At 39.2% G+C, this 20,027-nt stretch overlaps 1 protein-coding gene across 4 annotated transcripts in view; it reads left to right on the top strand.

Annotated features, from left to right (window-relative positions):
- The window catches only part of RBM44 (RNA binding motif protein 44), a 32,033-nt gene extending 13,021 nt beyond the window's left edge, over positions 1-19,012 (top strand). For 2 of the 4 annotated variants that reach the window (XM_067470433.1, XM_067470430.1), the window contains exons 4-15: positions 970-2,327; positions 4,226-4,281; positions 4,695-4,865; positions 7,029-7,101; positions 7,675-7,753; positions 8,921-9,007; positions 11,065-11,150; positions 11,266-11,339; positions 11,699-12,149; positions 15,273-15,403; positions 15,499-15,658; positions 18,711-19,012. In XM_067470433.1, the coding sequence (XP_067326534.1) occupies positions 970-2,327; positions 4,226-4,281; positions 4,695-4,865; positions 7,029-7,101; positions 7,675-7,753; positions 8,921-9,007; positions 11,065-11,150; positions 11,266-11,339; positions 11,699-12,149; positions 15,273-15,403; positions 15,499-15,658 (2,726 nt within the window). In that variant the 3' untranslated portion in view covers positions 18,711-19,012. The remainder of the gene's footprint in view (positions 1-969; positions 2,328-4,225; positions 4,282-4,694; positions 4,866-7,028; positions 7,102-7,674; positions 7,754-8,920; positions 9,008-11,064; positions 11,151-11,265; positions 11,340-11,698; positions 12,150-15,272; positions 15,404-15,498; positions 15,659-18,710) is intronic. The other 2 variants (XM_067470437.1, XM_067470440.1) reach the window with 2 other exon arrangements.
- Positions 19,013-20,027: the final 1,015 nt, after the last annotated feature.

The following is a 20,027-nucleotide window of genomic DNA, read 5'->3' as shown; positions in this document are numbered from 1 at the left end:
TCTGGAACATGTAACATATCATTGTCCTTTAAGGGTCCCTTTCAAATTTATGATACTATATCTCTGTGTGTGTGTGAATCATATCTATCTATCTATCCATCTATATCTATGGTTGGATGGGCTCTTTATCAGGAGGACTTTGATTACGTTCTTTTGCCCTGATGAAGACAGTTGGATTGGATGGCCTTAAGTATTTTCTGTTGGTCATGGGGGTTCTGTGTGGGAAGTTTGCCCCAATTCTGTCATTCGTGGTGTTCAGAATCCTCTTTGATTGTAGGTGAACTGTAAATCCCAGTGACTACAACTCCCAAATGTCAAGGTCTATTTCCCCCAAACACCATCTGTGTTCATATTTAGGCATATGGAATTTTTGTGTCAAGTTTGGTCCAGATCCATCATTGTTTGAGTCCACAGTGCTCTCTGGATGTAGGTGAACTGCAGTTCCCAAACTCAAGGTCAATGCCCACCAAACCCTTCCAGTGTGTTCTGTTGGTTATGGGAGTTCTGTGTGCCAATTTTGGTCCCAGCAGCTACAACTCCCAAATGACAAAATCATAATTTTTTGAGTGATGGTCACTCCTTGTGTTGTGAGACGTTTTGTTGCCAAATTTGGTGTGATTTCGTTCATTGGTTCTTTTGTTTTTAAGGTACTCATTATGCACTGAGCATTTATATATATATAGATTTTTAGAGCACTACAGTTTACAAATTCTTATTTGCCTGAAGTTGTCTAATGGTGTACAATATTTTATTTGCTTGATATTGTCTAATGGCACACAATATTGGAAGTGTTGCTTTATAGCAAAGTATAAATGATATGCATGCCCCTTTCCAATCTATATAATCAGCCCTCCCCCTTCCATCAATATATCATATATTTGCTTAAATTCAGTGTGGAACTATGAGTACTTTTTTCATTACAGAAAGACCCTGTGTTTAAATAACTTAATATGTTGTTCTGTTTTTAAGCAGATAGAAACGTTGCGTTTACCTCCCATCAACTTTCATCAGATAGTTCTGAGAGAACTAGGTTGAATACAGATATGCTTAACCTAATTGATTCAAGGATTCATTTCAATGCTACAACTTCAGAGCATAGTGGAAACAGAGTTGAAAGAAATGAGTACACATCCCCTGTGTTTTTGAATGCTGCGCACAAGCCAGAACATTTTGCAAAAAATGAGATGAATAATATCTCCAGTGAGCATCAAGTAGGAGCTAACTGCTCCATTTCGAGCCAGTCGTGCTATTTGAGTTTCTCAGAATTGACTTTGACGAAAGATAACTTGGCTAACTTGACTTCAACAGGGGATGAAAAATGTGAATCGCTTTGTAAAGAGCAGCAGAAATTTTCCATTCTACCAGAAGATGAGACTGATGGAGATATTAATGTGCATAGTGATGAAGACTTACCCCACTTAATCAATAATCAGAATGACTGCAGATGCAGTGAGTTCGATGATGACTCGCAGCTAGAATATCATAGTGCTGAAGAACAAGACTGTGTTTGTCATAGCTCTTCACATACACAAAACATGGAAACATCACAAACTTTCCACAATAAGGAACTGGCAAGTCATTTGACAGGTGACCAGCCAGAGTTTAATAAATGGAAAAATGAGCCTCCTAATATAAGTCACTACTATAGTTTTAGTGAAAGACCAGAAGAACTCTCCCAGATGTTTCAAAATGGCAACTCTAAAGTAGACTGTTGTTTTGATTCTGATGGTCAGGAAAGACATGAGACTGTTAATATGTTTTATAGTAACGAAGATTTAGATGGTAAGCCTAGTAGAGAAAAGAAGAATCTAAATTCCTTCCTAATGAGCAAATGTGGATTTGATGGAAAACCCAAAGCAAATTCTCTTACAGATACAGTGCAGACCCTTGTGTCACCTGCACTTACCTCCAGCAGTGAGTCAGATATTTTGGACCCTTGTGCTCATGAACAATCCGTTGCGCTTAATAGCCATGAGATTTGTACCTGCAATTTGCATGGAAGATACAAAGAGAGCTTTCCTAACTCAGAGCTAAAGAGAGTCAAAACTAGTACAGTTAACCAAGATGTTGATGCAACTTCTGATTTCAGAGCTTGTTTTACAACAAGTCGAGCAACTAATGTTAAGGTCTCAGTGATGACCAGGGCACAAAACACCACAATAACAATGATGAACAAGGAGAGGCCTAATGATTGGCTGACAGGTTCCCACAGAAGTGTTGGCTGCAATACAGATTGGACATGCGTTTCTGAAAACACAGACACAACTGATTCACAAATAGAATTTACTGACATGTTGGAAAATTGCAGGTGGAAACCCATAACTGAGGTAATCTTGTCAAACACCTTATGAAACTAATGTTTTGCATCTAACAAATAAAAATTTATATTCCACAAACGGCCTTCAACTCACACAACTAACTTCTCTCTAAATCTGCTGTGAAGTATCTTCTAACAGTCCAAGGCAGGTAGACTGCTGCTGAGACAGGGAAACTTTTTTCTTTCACTGACAGAAACTTTTTCTTAGCAAGTAGGCTGTACCGTGATACCTTGACCTAAGAGTTCAATTCATTCCATATCTGAGCTCTTAACTCAAATTAAATTGTCCCGTTAAAATGCTATTAAACAGTTCTGGCCCTCCGACACCCCCCTCTCCAAATGTTATGTATTTTTAAAGAAGAAAATATGCTCTATAAATAAAAAATGTATAAATTAATATGGAACAATAAAAAGAAAAATGAATTTTAAAATGGTAGACGCACAAAGCCAAGAGGCAGAAACATCATTTTCTTCATACTATACTCATTCCAGCCTCCCTCACTCACTTGCTCTCTCCCTCTCCATGAAACCAAACATAACAGGAATGAAAACAACACAAAATAAACTAACCCAAGTTCCTCAAAACGGACAAGAGCAAAGCAGACAGCAGTCTCCCTAAGGGGACAAGAGCATGAGGCACAGAGGCTGCTCCCTTGAAGCCCTAAAGCCCCTTACTCTTTTGCTAGCACTCCCTTTGGCACCAGCTCTTAACTCAAAATGCTGCTTTATGTCAAAGTGAAGTCTGGGCCAAGCAACAGCTCTTAACTTAAGGGCATCCCAACTTAAGGGAATTTTAAGTAGAGGTTCCGGTGTAGATGGATTCTCCCATCTGTGATAAAGCTAGCCTTAAATCTAGCTGGTGGCCACAAATGCATGGAAACTGACTTCTCTGGGCTGCATCTAATATTCCATAAGTGGAATTCCAGTTGGCCAGGGACATTTCCCTGTGCACTTTTCCCCATGTACTTCTTTTCAGAAATAATCTATAGAAGTTAAATTTTGCGATCATTTAAAGGAAGATACGTGATCGCATCTCTGTATACGAACCCACATGATCCCTTCGATCTTCCGGAGAGGCCCTGCTCCCGATCCCACCAGCATCGCAGGCACGTTTGGTGGAGACGAGGGAGAGGGCCTTTTCGGTGGTGGCCCCTCAACTCTGGAACTCCCTCCCTAAAGATATCAGACAGGTTCCAACTTTGGCAGTCTTCAGGAGGAGCTTGAAGACGTGGCTGTTCCAGTGTGCCTTCCCGGAATAATGATCCCTTAGCACTTTGTCCTCCAAAGCACTTTACATTTCCCTGAGTCTGCTTGTATGCCCTCTACAAACACCAGTATCACCTTTTGTTCATGGCCCAGCATTATTTCCAATTTTAACTCTACATTTGGCCTTCCCATTGTTTTAATTATGTGTTGCTTTTTGATACTGTTGTGTATTTTTGTCTATGTTTTTTTAATTGCTTGTATTGATGTTTTATTGCTTTTATTGCTGTGTTTGGGCTCAGCCTCATGTAAGCCGCACCGATTCCCTTGGGGAGATGGTAGCGGGGTATAAATAAAGTTAAAAATAAATAAATAAATAAATAAATAAGATACTAAATTCCTTTAAAATATTATGACCTTTCTATACATAATTTTTCTATACATAGTTTTATGCTGAATTTTTGCATGGGATTTGGGAGTGATAAGAGGTTTCATGAACTTGCAGAGCTGAGGTCCAGAATCTGCTTGCAGTGTTCAGACTGCACTTTTTCCACTTCTAAAATTGTTTGGTGGGGTAGACATTGTTTTTCCTGTCCGTAAACTAGCAAAACAGCGAGGTATTTTGTAGCAGTTGGATATCTTGCTGAGCTTGTTAAATCTACATTCCAGTGGCTGACTTTCCAGCTTTAAAATTTATCTTTCCAGGATCCTTTGGAGTGCAAAAACAGTACAAGCAAAGAGTTCAATGAAATCCCCAAAAGGTACACAGCCATTCCTAATTTCAGTAAATACTTGTGAATAAGTCAATCTCATGTAAAAGGCAAGGGGAGGATTTGAGGTCAGACATAGATTTTGGTATGACCCACGGATAAGGTTTTCTTAGTGCAGAAAAAGTTCTTGACTTTTTCCACTCTACTCAGAAAGAAAGTACTGTACTTAGAATAACTTGGTGGATATGTCATTCCAGATTTTTGTGTTGATTTTTTGACTAACATTTCTAGACTTATATATAAGTATATATAATATATAGCTTTATTTTCTTTTACCATCTTAAAAGATGCATTTATTTTGTTCAGTGTTTTGTGACAGGAAATAGTTCTTTATTAATACAGATTTCAAGAAGAATCTTCCAGTTCCCATCTGATGATAATGGAATTAAATATTTCTGTTCAAGGTTGATGCATCTTTATCAGGAAATAAGTGATCATTTGCCAAAATGCTGCAAGGAGATATGCCAGAGAGCCGTAAAGACTGAAATGCAGCTTCTAAAAAGCATCTACCGAATGTATAGTCATCACTATGTGCAGACTTCTAAAGATGCTATGAAAGAAAAAGATGTAAACAGGTATGTATGGAACCCTTCTGAAATTAATTCTTTTGTGATATAAGAAAGTGTGGCATGGGCTGTAGTTGTTAAGTAACTAACATTTGAGTACTTCACAATTTCAGTACTGACAAAATCAGAGGGTAATTACATTTATGTTTAGGCAATAATTTCTGCTGTATTCAGTGTGATTAACTCCAAGGAATGTATCTATAGACAGGGCAACATAGATCAATTTTCTGCAGTGTAAGGTGTATCACTTTAGCTCATTCTCCTTGTATATTGAACGTTTTCAACCCTAAATTTATACCCAGGCAACATTCTGGAAAAGATAATTAAGGAAGTGGTCTGCAAACACTTAGAAACAAATAGCTAATAATCAACACGGGTGTATCAAAAACAAGTCATGCCAGACTAATCTGATCTCTTTTTTCAATAGAGTTAAAAGCTGGGTAGATGCAAAGAATGCCGTGGAGGTAGCGTACCTGGATTTCAGTAAGGCCTTCGACAAGGTCCCCCATGACCTTCTGGCAAGGAAACTAGTCCAATGTGGGCTAGGCAAAAATATGGTTAGGTGTATCTGTAATTGGTTAAGTGAACAAACCCAGAGGGTGATTCTCACCAGTGCTTCCTCTTCATCCTGGAAAGAAGTGACGAGCGGAGTGCCATCAGCAGGGTTCCGTCCTGGGCCCGGTCCTGTTCAACATCTTTATTAATGATTTAGATGAAGGGATAGAAGGCATAATCATCAAGTTTGGAGATGACACCAAATTGGGAGGGATAGCCAATACTCCAGAGGACAGGAGCAGAATTCAAAACGATGTTAACTAATTACAGAGATGGGCCAAACGTGACAAAATGAAGTTCAACAGTGCAAGATGCTCCATTTAGGCAGAAAAAATGAAAGGCAAAGATGCAGAATGGGGGATGCGTGGCTCGAGAGCAGTACGTGTAAAAAAGGTCTTGGAGTCCTCGTGGACAACAAGTTAAACATGAGCCAACAATGTGATGTGGCGGCAAAAAAAGCAAATGGGATTTTGGCCTGCATCATTAGGAGCATAGTGTCTAGATCAGGGGTCCTCAAACTTTTTAAACGGAGGGCCAGGCCACAGTCCCTCAAACTGTCGGAGGGCCAGATTATAATTTGAAAAAAACATGAATGAATTCCTACACTGCACATATCTTATTTGTAGTGCAAAAAAAAACCACTTAAAAACAATATAATAATTAAAATGAAGAACAATTTTAACAAATATAAACTTATTAGTGTTTCAATGGGAAGTGTGGGCCTTTTTTTAGCTGATGAGGTAGGATTGTTGTTGTTGTGTGCTTTCAAGTCATTTCAGACTTAGGTTGACCCTGAGCGAGGGCTGGGTAAATGACCTTGGAGGGCCGTATCCGGCCCTCGGGCCTTAGTTTGAGGACACCTGGTCTAGATCCAGGGAAGTCATACTACCCCTCTATTCTGCCTTGGTCAGGCCACATTTGGAATACTGTGTCCTATGAGGAGCGGCTTAAAGAGCTGGGCATGTTTATTCTAAAGAAGAAAAGGCTGAGAGGAGACATGATGAGGGCCATGTATAAATAATTGAGGGGAAATCATAGGGAGGAGGGAGCAAGCTTGTTTTCTGCTGGCCTGGTGACTATGACGCAGAACAATGCCTTCAAACTACAGGAAAGGAAATCCCATCTGAACATTAGGAAGAACTTCCTAACTGTGAGAACTGTTCAGCAGTGGAACTCTCTGCCCCGGAGTGTGTTGGAGGCTCCTTCTTTGGAGGCTTTTAAGCAGAGGCTGGATAGCCATCTGTTGGAGGTGCTTTGAATGCGATTTTCCTGTTTCTTGGCAGGGGGTTGGACTGGATGGCCCACCAGGTCTCTTCCAACTCAACGAGTCTATGATAAATGTTTCTTCTGAGCTAAACTGGGGTGTACACATGCCTACCAAGCATACAAAGCACAGCTGAATGTTGTATATATGTACTCAGATGCAAACCCCACTGAAAAGATTTCAGACATGTGAAACACGTTTTCTGTGCAATATAGAAAATTCTCTGTATGCATTTTACAAAATGAAAGCTCTGATAAAAATTTAAATGAAGATGAACAGAGTATTTAGCATATCTATAATAATGTTACATTGGTTCATAACGCACATTATAAATACTACTGTTTTATTTTTAGTTTTGATTCTGCAGTAAGCTCTGTGTCAGAAATTTCATTGTCAGAGAACATGGAAGGTTCGTTGCACTCCTTAGTAAGTCTTCTAATTTATTATTTCTGTGATCTTTTGAAATTAAAACTATGATGTATTTTAAGCAATGCCATATCAGGAATCAGTGATATACCTAATATTGTAGTTAGGATAAATAATATGTACTATTGTACCCTTTAATATTGTAGTTGTGCTTCTATATTACTGAAAATAGCAAAGGATAGTTTTATCTTTGGTATTTATTAAATTGGTTCTATATGAGGTCTTACACTGGGCCCTATTTCTGGGTCATGTAGGATATTCCACTTGAATTACTAGAAATGGGAGGAGCTGCCTTACTCATTTTATATTTATCAGAGTCTTTTAAAAAATCTAGTATTGAACATAAACAAAATTGTGTTGTTTCTCTGACTTATGCCTTCCAATTTCTGCCCAACACATGCAGGGAAGGAAAGAGGGGCAGTTAGCAGACTTTCCTGTCAGAGCAGTACAGAGGCAGCAGCTTTCTTAAATGGAGCAAGCCTCAACATTACAGGAGGCCTGTTGCTGCTCTACTCCATTTACTTTACAGCAGTGCAGAGAACAAAACTGAATATTGTTTTTTTTTCCAACTAGGTTACACATCAAATGAGTGAAAAATTCTCCCCTTCTAACAATAATGCAACGGATTGGCAAAATGATCTTACAAAAAATGGTAAGTTTGTCCTTTGTCTAAAAATCTGAGGTACGGTGATTCTGATATACTTTTATGTCATAAAGCTTTGTTATTAGGATTGTAGCTATCATACTGAAATGAAAGTAGCAGTGTTGATCATCGGATCACTTTCTAAGTGATGGTTCTCACCTTTAAGGCCTTGCATGGTCTGGGACCGATGTACCCGAGGGACCGCCTCACCCCCTACCAACCCCAGAGATCCCTCCGTTCTGAGGACCAAGATCTATTGGAAATTCCCAGTGTCAAACTTTGCGTCTTAACAGCAACCAGACGCAGAGCCTTTACAGCAGTGGCACCATCACTTTGGAATACTCTGCCACCTGAAGTCCATGCCTTGCGGGACCTATCAGCTTTCCGCAGGGCATGTAAGACATATCTGTTTCGACAGGCCTTTGATCTCTGACAATGTTGTTTTAAATCGTTTTTAAATTGTGTTAGATTTTAGCCTGTTCTTGTAAGCCGCTCCAAGCCCCGGGGGAGTGGCGGCATATAAGTTTGAATTATAAATAAATAAATTAATTTTTAAAAAAACAGAACAAAATAAATAGGCGGTTCCAAAGCATTGTGCAAGCTCTTGTCTTTTCTAAAAATCTCTAATTTTGCATTGTCAAAGGTTTTCATGGCCGGAATCACTGGGGTATTGAGTGGTTTCCAGCCTGGATGGCCGTGTTCTTTTTTTTTTTTTTTAACTTTAATTTTTATTGATATAATATATAGATACATCGAAAGTGGGGGAATATTGTGAAGAAGATAGCAAAGTAGGAAATATCTTAGATCACAAAACATCAGAGAGAGAAAAGAAAAAAAATACAGAAAAAAATAAAAACAAAGCGGGGGAGAGCATACGCACACACACCCAAAACAAAACATATTCCATCTAGTCTTTGAGGATCTTTAAGGACCGTGTGCTAGAAGCATTTTCTTCTGATGTTTCACCTGCATCTGTGGCTGATGATTTTTTTAAAATGCCAGCCACAGGTTCAGGCGAAACGCCAGGAGAAAATGCTGCTAGAATATAATAAAATAATAATAATAGTAATAATCATAATAACAACTTTATTTATAGTGGAACTCTCTGCCCCGGAGTGTGGTGGTATATTCTTGCTAGTTTGTATTTGAGTTTAAACTATTTATAATTATATGAAGGATCTTCAATTTCTGAAGAAACTGCTGAAGACTGGTTTGATGCCACGGAGAACCTGTCAACGAGTGATGCTTCACTGTCAAATACAGGTCAGTTAAGACTAATAGGTGGGTGTTGGCTATGTATGAACAACAAGGACACTATGATGCTTTGTTTGCTTTTGTTCCAAGTATCACTGTAAAACTTCCTTGTATCTGTTTTTGGTCTTACAAGGGAGCTAGCCCTGTACAAGTTTGAGTTTTAGAACATTCTGTAAATCTAGCAAGTGAGTTAGTGGTTGCTGTTCCCCTTATTATACTCATTTCTAGGAGGATATTCTCTTGCTTTTCTTCGTGGACTCTGAATGCACACATGTGGAGTATCTGCGCCTGTGCAGGCTCCAACTAAAAACCAAAGTTTTGGCAGTAACCCCGTCCAGTCCCCTCTGCAGGGCATAAAAGGCGCCCTGCACGCATGCTCCGCAGTTCCTGTTTTTCCACCACAAAGCTTGCTTTGGAAACTTCCTTTCCAATGTCTACGTTGCGCTTCAAGCATTGATCCCAGTGTTCGAGTAAATTCCCGACAAGCACTCGAAGTGCCTCCTTTGCTTGGGCGAAGCCCATGTTATTTCTTCCTGCCGCATTGCCAGTCGCTGATCGCTCAAGCCAGGAAGAATAGGTTTGCTCGCCTGAAGTATCTTCTTTATCAGCAAACCCTTGCTCCTTCGGCGTCAACGGGCCCGCCATCCTCAGAACCCACTACTTTGTCGGTGGCTCAACCGCCAGTGAAACCCCGGTCAACTACCTCGACAACTTTGAAGTTCTTGAGGCAGACGAGGCAGTTGAAGATGGCTCAGTCCAAACAGCCGTGCACTTTAACAACGGAGACAATACAGCCTCAACGGTCATCGGCATTGAGCTCGGTCCCATCCGCTCGCTGTCAGGGGTGCTTTGAATGCAATATTCCTGCTTCTTGGCAGGGGGTTGGACTGAATGGCCCATGAGATCTCTTCCAACTCTATGATTTTATGACACTGTCATCTTCTACAGCAATCCAGATTGCCTTTAAGAGGGCACACGAGGAGTCTCGCCAAGTACAGACAGCATCGATTTCTCCGGTCCCTCTGACTCCTGGTAGGTCTCTGGCTCCATTGACTGCTGCTCGGCTGCCGGCAAAGAAGAAAGCCCTGCTTCGCTTGTCCTTGACATCGTCAAAAAAGACTACAACGGCATCTTCAGCAACCTACTGATGCCTACTGAGAGGCAGATAGTAACATTATTAGTATTATACTGAAAGATGAACAAATACATTAAGTATGTTCAAAAACAAATTCTTATTTTTATGTTCAAAGTAAAATGGTTTCAGTAATAACTGTTCAAATTCTAGCTTTATAACTTGCTAACTAGCTGTTACATTTATTTTATCTAACTAATATGAGGCATTTGTGTAACCAGCTCAGTAGTGTCATATGTTTGTTTTGGTGATTTATTTATTCGAATAAATTTTTATCCCGCTTTTTTCCCACACCAAGGCGAGACTCAAAGCAGCTAACAATACAATAAGAACATACCACGTAAAATTTGTTTTGTTTGAGAGTGGTGCTTTGGCCCAATCCATGTGGAATTTTCAAAATTACTTCAGAAACTAGTTTTTACAAAAGTTAGGCCTAATGTATAATAACACTATATAACAAAATTTGGGAAAAAAATACGTTCCTGCTTTGAAAGCTTCTGTCATATTAACCCCTACATATACCTGCCTGAGAACTAAGTCTGCGGGAGTGCCTCTTCCTCCCATTTGGTGGGACAAACTGGAAAAAAGCCTCAGCTTTGGTCCTACAGTTATGGAATGGCACCCCACTTCCTGCCCTCCTGACATCCCAAGAGCTCCAATAGTGGTTTCTTTCTGGTACCAATTTTAATACACAAATGAAGCTGTAATGTTCTGTAAAACTTAATAATGAAGAACAAACTACTTAAAGAAGACCTACTGAAAAGAATGGAACTTGTTGGTACAAAGGCAAGTTCCAGTGGAATTTGTTGGAGTGGCACTAAAATTGAGTTTAACACATAAAAGTTCCATAAATGATAGTTTTCGCAATGATTTTTGGTCCATTGTGTAGTCATATGCTTGGTTAATTTTTTAAAACCTTTTTTTCAATTTCTAGAAATGCAAACTACAGATGGCATAAAAAAGGCATCAAAGAACATTGCTTTTGTCCATGTTGGCAATTTAAGTCCCTTAGTATCAGAAGTAAGTCAACTTTATTACAGTATTATTACTGAAATCATAATTTCAAAGTATGAACAATCAGTTTATTTCACTTGACGTCGCATCACTGTATTTCAATTTTTTTTGTCTATTGTAGGTTGATCTGTGGCTTCTTTTTCATACATACAATGTTTCTAATATTTCGATTTGTGGACTTTCTGAGAATTACAGGTACATATAGGATAATGAGGGTTTTCTTTTAACTTGCAAGCTGTGAATCCCATTCTTTTCCAGCTCTGGCTTTATCTCATTGTTTACTGCAAGCATGTTGATGCACTCTGACATCAAATGTCTGTGTGTCTCCAGCCCGCTTCCTAGTGCTAATATTAAAAACAAAACAAAAAATGGGAGTATAATAAGATAATGTAAAAAGGAGATTGTCTAGCAAGAGCTTTTGTTAAATGAGTTATATCTGGATTTAAGAGATGGTATTAAGTATACTCTACACCTACTGTATTGAAACAATTGATAAAATATCTCGGTTCTATCAAATACTTTTTCTTAAATTTTGGCATTTATTTTACATTTAGATATGCATCCCTTAGTTTCAAATCAGCCTCTGATGCCAGTCTGGCAGTGAAAGAAATGAATGGGACACCAATAAAAGGAAAAGTAGTGAAAGTTCGACTTGTAAAAACTGCCAGAGAAAATGGAGTCTCACATTGTAAGAGTTCTGTGCAACCAGAACATGAATACCAAAGACTGCAGACTTGTTCTGAGAAGACTGGAAACAACTGTAATATGAATTTAAAAGAGCCTCCTTCTGGCTTAGCGGCTCCTAGAGTGGTTGATTCTAGTTCTGTAACCTCAAAAAGACCAGATGCGTCCAAAGATTTGCCTACTGTGTCAAATGTTCGTCCACCCATCTTGGTATCTTCAAAACTGCCATGTCATGCATCTTCCACTTCCAAAGTACCTGACCCTGGTTTCAAATACTCGAAACCTTCATCAAAAAATGCATGCTTTGAAAAAGATCAGCAGGTAACTTCTTTTCATATAGGCTTGTTTGATAAAAAAAAAATGGTTCAAAACTCGTTTCGGATGTTTTGGCTAGCCAGGCCCGTAGCCAGGATTTCGATTCGGGGGGGGGGGGTGAGTTTTTTTCAGGGGGGGGGGTCGGGTGGGGCTGAGTTTCGGGGGGGGGGGGCTGAGTCTGAGTGAAAGAGGGTCTACCCTAGCAAACCTTTTGTATCATTACACCTGTACCCCCATGCATATGGGATATATTGAGTATGGTGATCAGATCATGATATGAATAAACATAACAGTTTAAATAATGCACCAGCAAGGCCTTTTCGCGAACCACCATGAGAATTTGGGGGGGGGGGGGGTGAAGCCCCTCAAGCCCCCCCCCCCCCCCCTTGCTACATGCCTGTGGCTGGCGATTCAATTTTGAAATGATTTCTGAAATTTTCTGGAAAAAAAGATCGGAAGCATCAGAAATTTCTGAATCGCTCCGTTAATTGCAGGTGTCTTTGCAACCCGCTGTGCCCTTCCCCGTTTTTGATGTTTTTGTTCCTGACCGGGATTCGAACCGGGAAGGCTTTTGTTTCCAAGGCGGGAGCTCTGCCAGTAGGCTATTTTGTTGCCATTGACTTGCATGGGAGAATAGGAACCTTTATCTTCTCTCGATCCCCATCCCCTGCCAAGGTGTTTCTTTTTTGTGGTCTGTGCACTGTTTCTTTGTATGGTCTTTACTTTGAAAGTAAACTACTCCAGAAACTTTGTGCAGCACAAACTGTGTTAATTTGGGGAGGAACAGAAATCATATACAGATGAGACCTCATCAAGGGACATCTAGACTGACCCCCTTCTTTGGGATCAAGAATACGGTTTCTCACCGAAGGGAAGGGAATGGGTTTCAGAACCATTAAGCAAGAAACTTTGGTAAATCCTAAGCAAACAGTTTTAAAATCTTGCGGTTTCCCTTCCAGTGGTGAGTGGCGATGCAAAGACTCTGGGATGAGGTGGGCGTGGCTAAGCACAGCTCTTTTTGAAGGCCACGTCCCCAGTGGTAGAGATTGCAAAAGGTCCTGTAGTTTAACAGCAGGCCACATCATGAGGAGACAGCAAAGCCTGGAGAAGACAATTATGCTGGGGAAAGTGGAAGGTAAAAGGAAGAGGGGCCGACCAAGGGCAAGATGGATGGATGGCATCCTTGAAGTGACTGGATTGACCTTGAAGGAGCTGGGGCTGGTGATGGCCGACAGGGAGCTCTGGCGTGGGCTGGTCCGTGAGGTCACGAAGAGTCGGAGACGACTGAACGAATGAACAACAACAACCACTGGGAGCGTGGACTTCAAGAAGAGCTGTGTTTAGCCATACTCGCATCGTCCCTCTTTGCATCGCCGCCACTCGCCAAGGAAGGGAAACTGCGAGATTTTAAAACCATTTGTTTAGGCTTTGCCAAAGTTGCTTAATGGTTCTGAAAATCAAAATAACTGTGGGAGACATCCGAAAATAATTCCGAACAATGGGTAAGTGGTTCAAATTCGGAATTGCTCCTCCCACTATACCTGCATGGTTCGAAATTGGTTCAAAAGTTCAAATTCAGTATGTTTTTCTGAATTTTAGGTTTTTCCAAACTGAACCTAACAAGCCTAATAAACACAATTCATGATATCCAAGTTTAAAAGAACTGTTATTGGCTACAATTACAGTTAACATTAATAATTATTGTGCCTAGACCTGATAGAGAAAACAGTGGTTTTTCTACCCAATTCTTACTGTCAATTACAATATATAACGCTATGTAATACATTTTAATGTATATTTAAAACTATTTTAATTTATGCTAATTGTATTTTATGCTATGTTATTATATTGTATCGGCATTGAATAGTGCCTGATGGGAGCCGTCCTGAATCTGTCATCGGTTGAGAAGGATGAGATAGAAATATTTGAAATAAATAAATAAAATATGTTTTTTGTTCCTGGATTATAAATGTCATTTTCTAATTGGTCCTATCATTAAAAACATGGAAAAGGTTTATTAAGCTTCAAAACTTTGTTTTTGCGGGACATCCCAGTAGCACATTTTGCTATCATTTTTTGATGAATATCTTGCTGAGCAGGGGTCCTCAAACTTTTTAAACAAAGGGCAAGGTCACAGTCCCTCAAACTGTTATAATTTGAAAAGAAATGAATGAATTCCTATGCACACTGCACATATCTTATTTGTAGTGCAAAAAAAACCCCACTTAAAAACAATACAATAATTAAAATGAACAATTTTAACAAATATAAACTTATTAGTATTTTAATGGGAAGTGTGAGCCTGCTTTTGGCTGATGAGATAGGATTGTTGTTGTTGTTGTTGTTGTTGTTGTGTGCTTTCAAGTCATTTTAGACTTAGGTTGACCTTGAGCAAGGGCTGGGTAAATCACCTTGGAGGGCCTTATTCGGCCCCTGGGCCTTAGTTTGAGGACCCCTGTTGTTGAGTCTTAACCAATTCAACACAGTTTATGACAGCCACAAATACAAAGTTTTGGCAGTATAAGAGTTACTTTCACACTAAGTGCCACACAATTAAACAGGAAATAAAACTTTCAAACCAGGAACAGTATTTTTTTCAAAATTTGTTATATAGTGTAATATTAAATAAGTGGAACTGATTTTTATTCGTCACTCATCAAGTTCCTGTTGATTCAGTGGATCTAGCTGGAAACAGCCTAAATACATATCCTGTTTGATCTTAGGAGCTAAACAGAGGTAGCCCTGGTGAGTACTTGGATGGGAAACTGCCAACAAATAGCAGGTGCTGTAGACTATATTTCAGAGGAAGGAATACTACCTCTGAGTATTGGTTGTGTAAGAAAACCTTATGCTATAAATCGATGAGCGAAGTGAAGGCAAGTACACATCTAAGTCTGATTGCGATTAAGAATTGGATTTAAGGATCCATTATCAGTAGTTCTGTTGTGCACATGTCTGACTCGAGGCTACACTTCTGGAACAAGAAAGGTCTGTGTATGCTATTTACACAGAACTTTCCGAACACTTATTCCAGAGACAGTAGCTGGATCTCCATATAGTTGAAAAGTTGTGCAGTTAGAATTTTTTTCTTGCTTAGGTTATTAAATTGTTTGTATAATTTTTACCTAGGATGTTGCAGAGAGCCGTTTGCCATTGGGCTCAGTACAATGTAATGGGTTTGTATTTCCCAAAACATTGAATTTTAAATGCTTCCGCAAAATAGTGAAAAGCCTAGAAGTTTTACATCCAGAGGTCAGCAGGTAAGTATAATGTTTGAAGGTGGAATTCATGGGATGCATTAAATAGTATAATTTAAGCTTCTCTTAGATACTATACATTTTCTCATTATTTTTAGGGACAATATTGTGAATGCTTTGCTGGAGGTAAAAGAACAGAAGGGCATACTTCGTGGCTTTCCCCTTAGTACTATTGTGGGAATGGCATCATCCCTTCTGAATAAAAAATTTACATCAAAATGTGAGGAAAGTCGAGACAACAGCCTGAGAAATAAATAGGTGGGTATATAAAATGCTTGAAATTGTAATGTTTAAGGCTGTTTAATCTGACAAATACCTTCCAACAAATAGCACTGATACTGATAATAATTCATTTATCTCTGTTGGATTTTAGTTTGATATTAAACATGCTATAAATGTACTTGCTGGATTACAAAATGTTTAGCTCTGGGTATATCTTGAACACAAATAGCCACTGTTTTTATGGAACACTAACCTTCCCCTGCCACATATTGCTGTGGCCCAGTCTGTGTATATGTGTTTTGTGTGTGTATGTATGTGTATATGTGCATATATGTGGTTTTGCGCATGTGCTGTAGCATCTTTTTGCTTTTTTGGCTTTTGAAGTGCCTTCTGCTGAGTTTTTCAGTTTTTTTATAGGTGACTAGCCATCCCCTGCCACGCATTGCTGGGGCCCAGTCTGGTGATCCGGAAAATAAAGTAATGAGAAAGTGTTGGTTTCTAATATATGTAATTTCTTTATGCTTGTGGGTAAACAGTATCTCTTGTTGTTTCATTGTCAGTGTAGATGTAGAGATTGTCTGTTTGCCTACTCTGGAACACGCAACATATAATTGTCCTTCTTTAGGAGTCCCTTTCAAATCTATAATACTATATGTGTGTGTGTGTGAATCATATATATCTATCTATATCTATGGCTGGATGGCTCTTTGTCAGGAGGGCTTTGATTATGTTTTCTTGCCCTGGTGAAGGGAGTTGGACTGGATGGCCTTAAATATGGAGGTTCTGTTTGCCCCAGTTCTGTTGTTGGTGGAGTTCAGCATCCTCTTTGGTTGTAGGTGAACTATAAATCCCAGTAACTACAACTCCCAAATGTCAAGGTCTATTCCCCCCCCCCCCCCCCCCAAACTCCATCTGTGATCATACTTGGGCATAAGGAATATTTGTGCCAAGTTTGGTCCAGATCCATCATTGTTTGAGTCCACAGTGTTCTCTGGATGTAGTTAAGCTACAACTCCCAAACTCAAGGTCAATGCCCACCAACGCTTCTTGTGTTTTCTGTTGATCATAGGAGTCCTGTGTGCCTCGTTTGGTTCAATTCCATCATTGGTGGAGTTCAGAATGCTCTTAGATTGTATGTGAACTATAAATCCCAGCAACTAAAACTCCCAAATGACAAAATCAGTTTTTGAGTGATGGTTACTCCTTGGGTTGTAAACGTAGGTTGATATTTTTACTGAGTAATGGGCACATTCATAATGTCTCAGCCTTAATGTTCAATTTGAACTACAATAGTAGCAGGTGTTACCTCTGCTTTCAGTGAATAAAATGTTGTGTTTCCACTGTCTGTTTTTGATAAGGCCAACTGGCTAATCAATAAAAATTGTTGTTGTTGTTGTTGAGAAAGAACTCCTGAAAGAAGACTTCATCAAGTATTACCTGCCACCATTTTTACACTTGGTTATCACATATAAAATAATAAAATTTTGCTATATCCTTTTAGCTTTTAAGAATAAAGCATAACCTTTTAATGCAGGAACTGTTGGAGAGCTTTATTTAGTTATTTCAGAGATGTTTCCTAACCTCTTCCACACCTTTGTCTGTCAAAATCTATCTTAACAATTTAGTTCATTCTGATTCCTAACAAAAGGGGGGGAGGTCATTTTGGGTTATCCCTTCATTTAAAATACTTTGCTGTACAGTACATCCCATGTCTTTCTCTTATTAGCAAAGCTGGACAAGTTGGCACTTCTCTTTATATAAGATCTCAAATTAGGACAAATTCCCTGGGAAGAAGGGAGCCCCAGAGGCAAGGGGCAGCCATTGAAAGAGAAGACCCTCTCTTGTGTCTCCACCAATTGTCCTTGCAGTGTTGGTTGGACTGAGAGAAGGGCTTCTCCTTATCTCCATATAATATTTTGGGCATTAAGCATTTGTTTTTCTCCAGTAGAATGTACAAAGGGAAATCTACCTATATGAATAAAAATGTAATGTTCGTTTGTGGGAGTAACATAACTCAAAAACCACTGGACGAAATGACACAAAATTTGGATACTACACCCCTAACAGACCAGTGAGTGACCATCACTCATAACCTCCCCCCAAAAAACTATAGAAAGGACAACCCCTCCCCCAAAAGCGGAATGATGAAAAGCTAAATGACATACAGAAAAGGAAGAAAGAAGGAGGGAAGGATGGGGAAAAGAAAGAAGGAAGGAAGGAAAGAAAGAGAGAGAGAGAGAGAGAAGGAGGCAAGAAGCAAAGAGCGAAGGAAGGAAAGAAGTAGAAAAGGAAAAAAGAAGAGAAAGAGGAAAAGAAAAGGGGATGGAAAGAAAGAGGTAGAGAAAGAAGGAAGGAGAGAAGGAAAGAAAAAAGGAAAGAGGGGGCGAAGGAAGGAGGGAAAGGAGAAAAAGAGGGAGGGAAGGAAAGACAGAAGGAAGGATAAAAGCAAAGGAAGGAAGGAAAGAGGCAGAGAAGGAAGAAAAGGAGAAAAGGGGAAGGAAAAGAAAAAAGGGAGGAAAAGGAAAGTAGAAAAGGGAAGGATGGAAAGAAGAGAAAGAGGGAAGGAAAAATGGCTATAGCAATGCGTGGCGGGTACAGCTAGTATATAAATAAAAATGTAATGCTTGTTTGTGTGATTAACATAACTCAAAAACCACTGGACGAATTGACGCCAAATTTGAACACAACACAACTATCCAACCAACAAGTGACCATCACTCATAAAAAACACTGAAAAACACAGCAGAAGAGACTTAAAAAGCCAAAAAACAAAAAATATATTACAATGCACGCACAAAACCACATAGATACACAAACACACATATATACACAGATACACAAACACATATATATACACACACATATACACAGACTGGGCCACAGCAACGTGTGGCAGGAAACTGCTAGTAAAATATAAAAATGTGTGCCATAAAGATAGTATATTGAAATTCTGCCATTTTCTGTGACTAAGTATTTCCAAACTAGCACTTTTCCCATTCCTAGAAAACTGTGGCTTTGTAACCATGTGTAGATCTTACGATAAATATTTATGTCCTCTAATAGTTTATCTGTATGTTCACATTGGCAGCTGAAAGAAGAAGCCGTCTTTGCAGGCATGAAGAGAAAACATAAGTTGAAGAGTTGCTGTAACCCTCAGGTCTTTAGAACATATAGACTAAATGAAGGACGAAAAAAAAGCTTTAGGTTGGAAAATATATTGTATTCAAATTTTATTCATGTTATTGTTATTGTTATTGGGAACAAATTTATAAGAAACTTAAGATCCAGTGTTTATTTTCTTAAAAAACCCCAAAACTTTTACCTTAAGTAACTACGGAAATAACCATTTACCTGTTTATTATCTGTATTTTCTATTATTAATTGCTTTTTTATGAGATGATATTTTGTTATTCATATTAATTAAACAGTTTTTGTTTGGAATGGTAATATCAGTAAACATTTGCTGTCAAAAATTTGAAGATGAATTGTTTGACAATGTTATAAGGAATAAATGTCTCATTAAAATTATATTTAACTGTTCTATTTATAGTTCTATATTTAAGACACACATTTCAAGTATCATGGGTTTCAGAGGAAGAGATTAAACAGTGCAAACGTATAGAATCATAGAATCAAAGAGTTGGAAGAGACCTCATGGGCCATCCAGTCCAACTCCCTGCCAAGAAGCAGGAATTTTGCATTCAAATCACCCCTGACAGATGGCCATCCAGCCTCTGTTTAAAAGCTTCCAAAGAAGGAGCCTCCACCACACTCCGGGGCAGAGAGTTCCACTGCTGAACGGCTCTCACAGTCAGGAAGTTCTTCCTCATGTTCAGATGGAATCTCCTCTCTTGTACTTTGAAGCCATTGTTTCGTGTCCTAATCTCCAGGGAAGCAGGCCTAGCCATAGATTTTAAAAGTGTGTTGTGCTATTGTCAATGCTCATGTTATTGTCTATGTGATATATTTTAATTGTATGTATTGTTGTTGTTATTGTTTGTATTGTTGTGTTGTGTTGCCTCATGTAAGCCGCACCGAGTCCCTTGGGGAGATGGTAGCGGGGTATAAATAAAGTTTTATTTATTATTATTACTTAATGGACTGTCCCTGACATTGATTTTAAACCAGCATGATTTTAATCAGTTGTTTCTGAATGCACTGCTTCACAAGAAGCATTTCTGAATTAGTACTTCTTGTGAAGCCGCCCTGAGTCCGTCTCTCCCCCCCCCCCCCCCCCCGCCGCCGTGTGCCGTGTGTGTGAGAAGGACGGGGCACAAATGTACAAAATAAATAAACAAATGAATAAATCATCCTAGAGCTGGAAGAGAGCCCCAAGGGCCATCCAGTCCAGCCCCCCGACATGCAAGAAGGCACAATCAAAACACTCTCAATAGACAGCGTCTGC

Source organism: Anolis sagrei, chromosome 1, assembly GCF_037176765.1.
Source record: "Anolis sagrei isolate rAnoSag1 chromosome 1, rAnoSag1.mat, whole genome shotgun sequence".
Classification (NCBI taxonomy): Eukaryota; Metazoa; Chordata; class Lepidosauria; order Squamata; family Dactyloidae; genus Anolis; species Anolis sagrei.
This window is presented reverse-complemented; position numbering and strand designations above follow the sequence as displayed.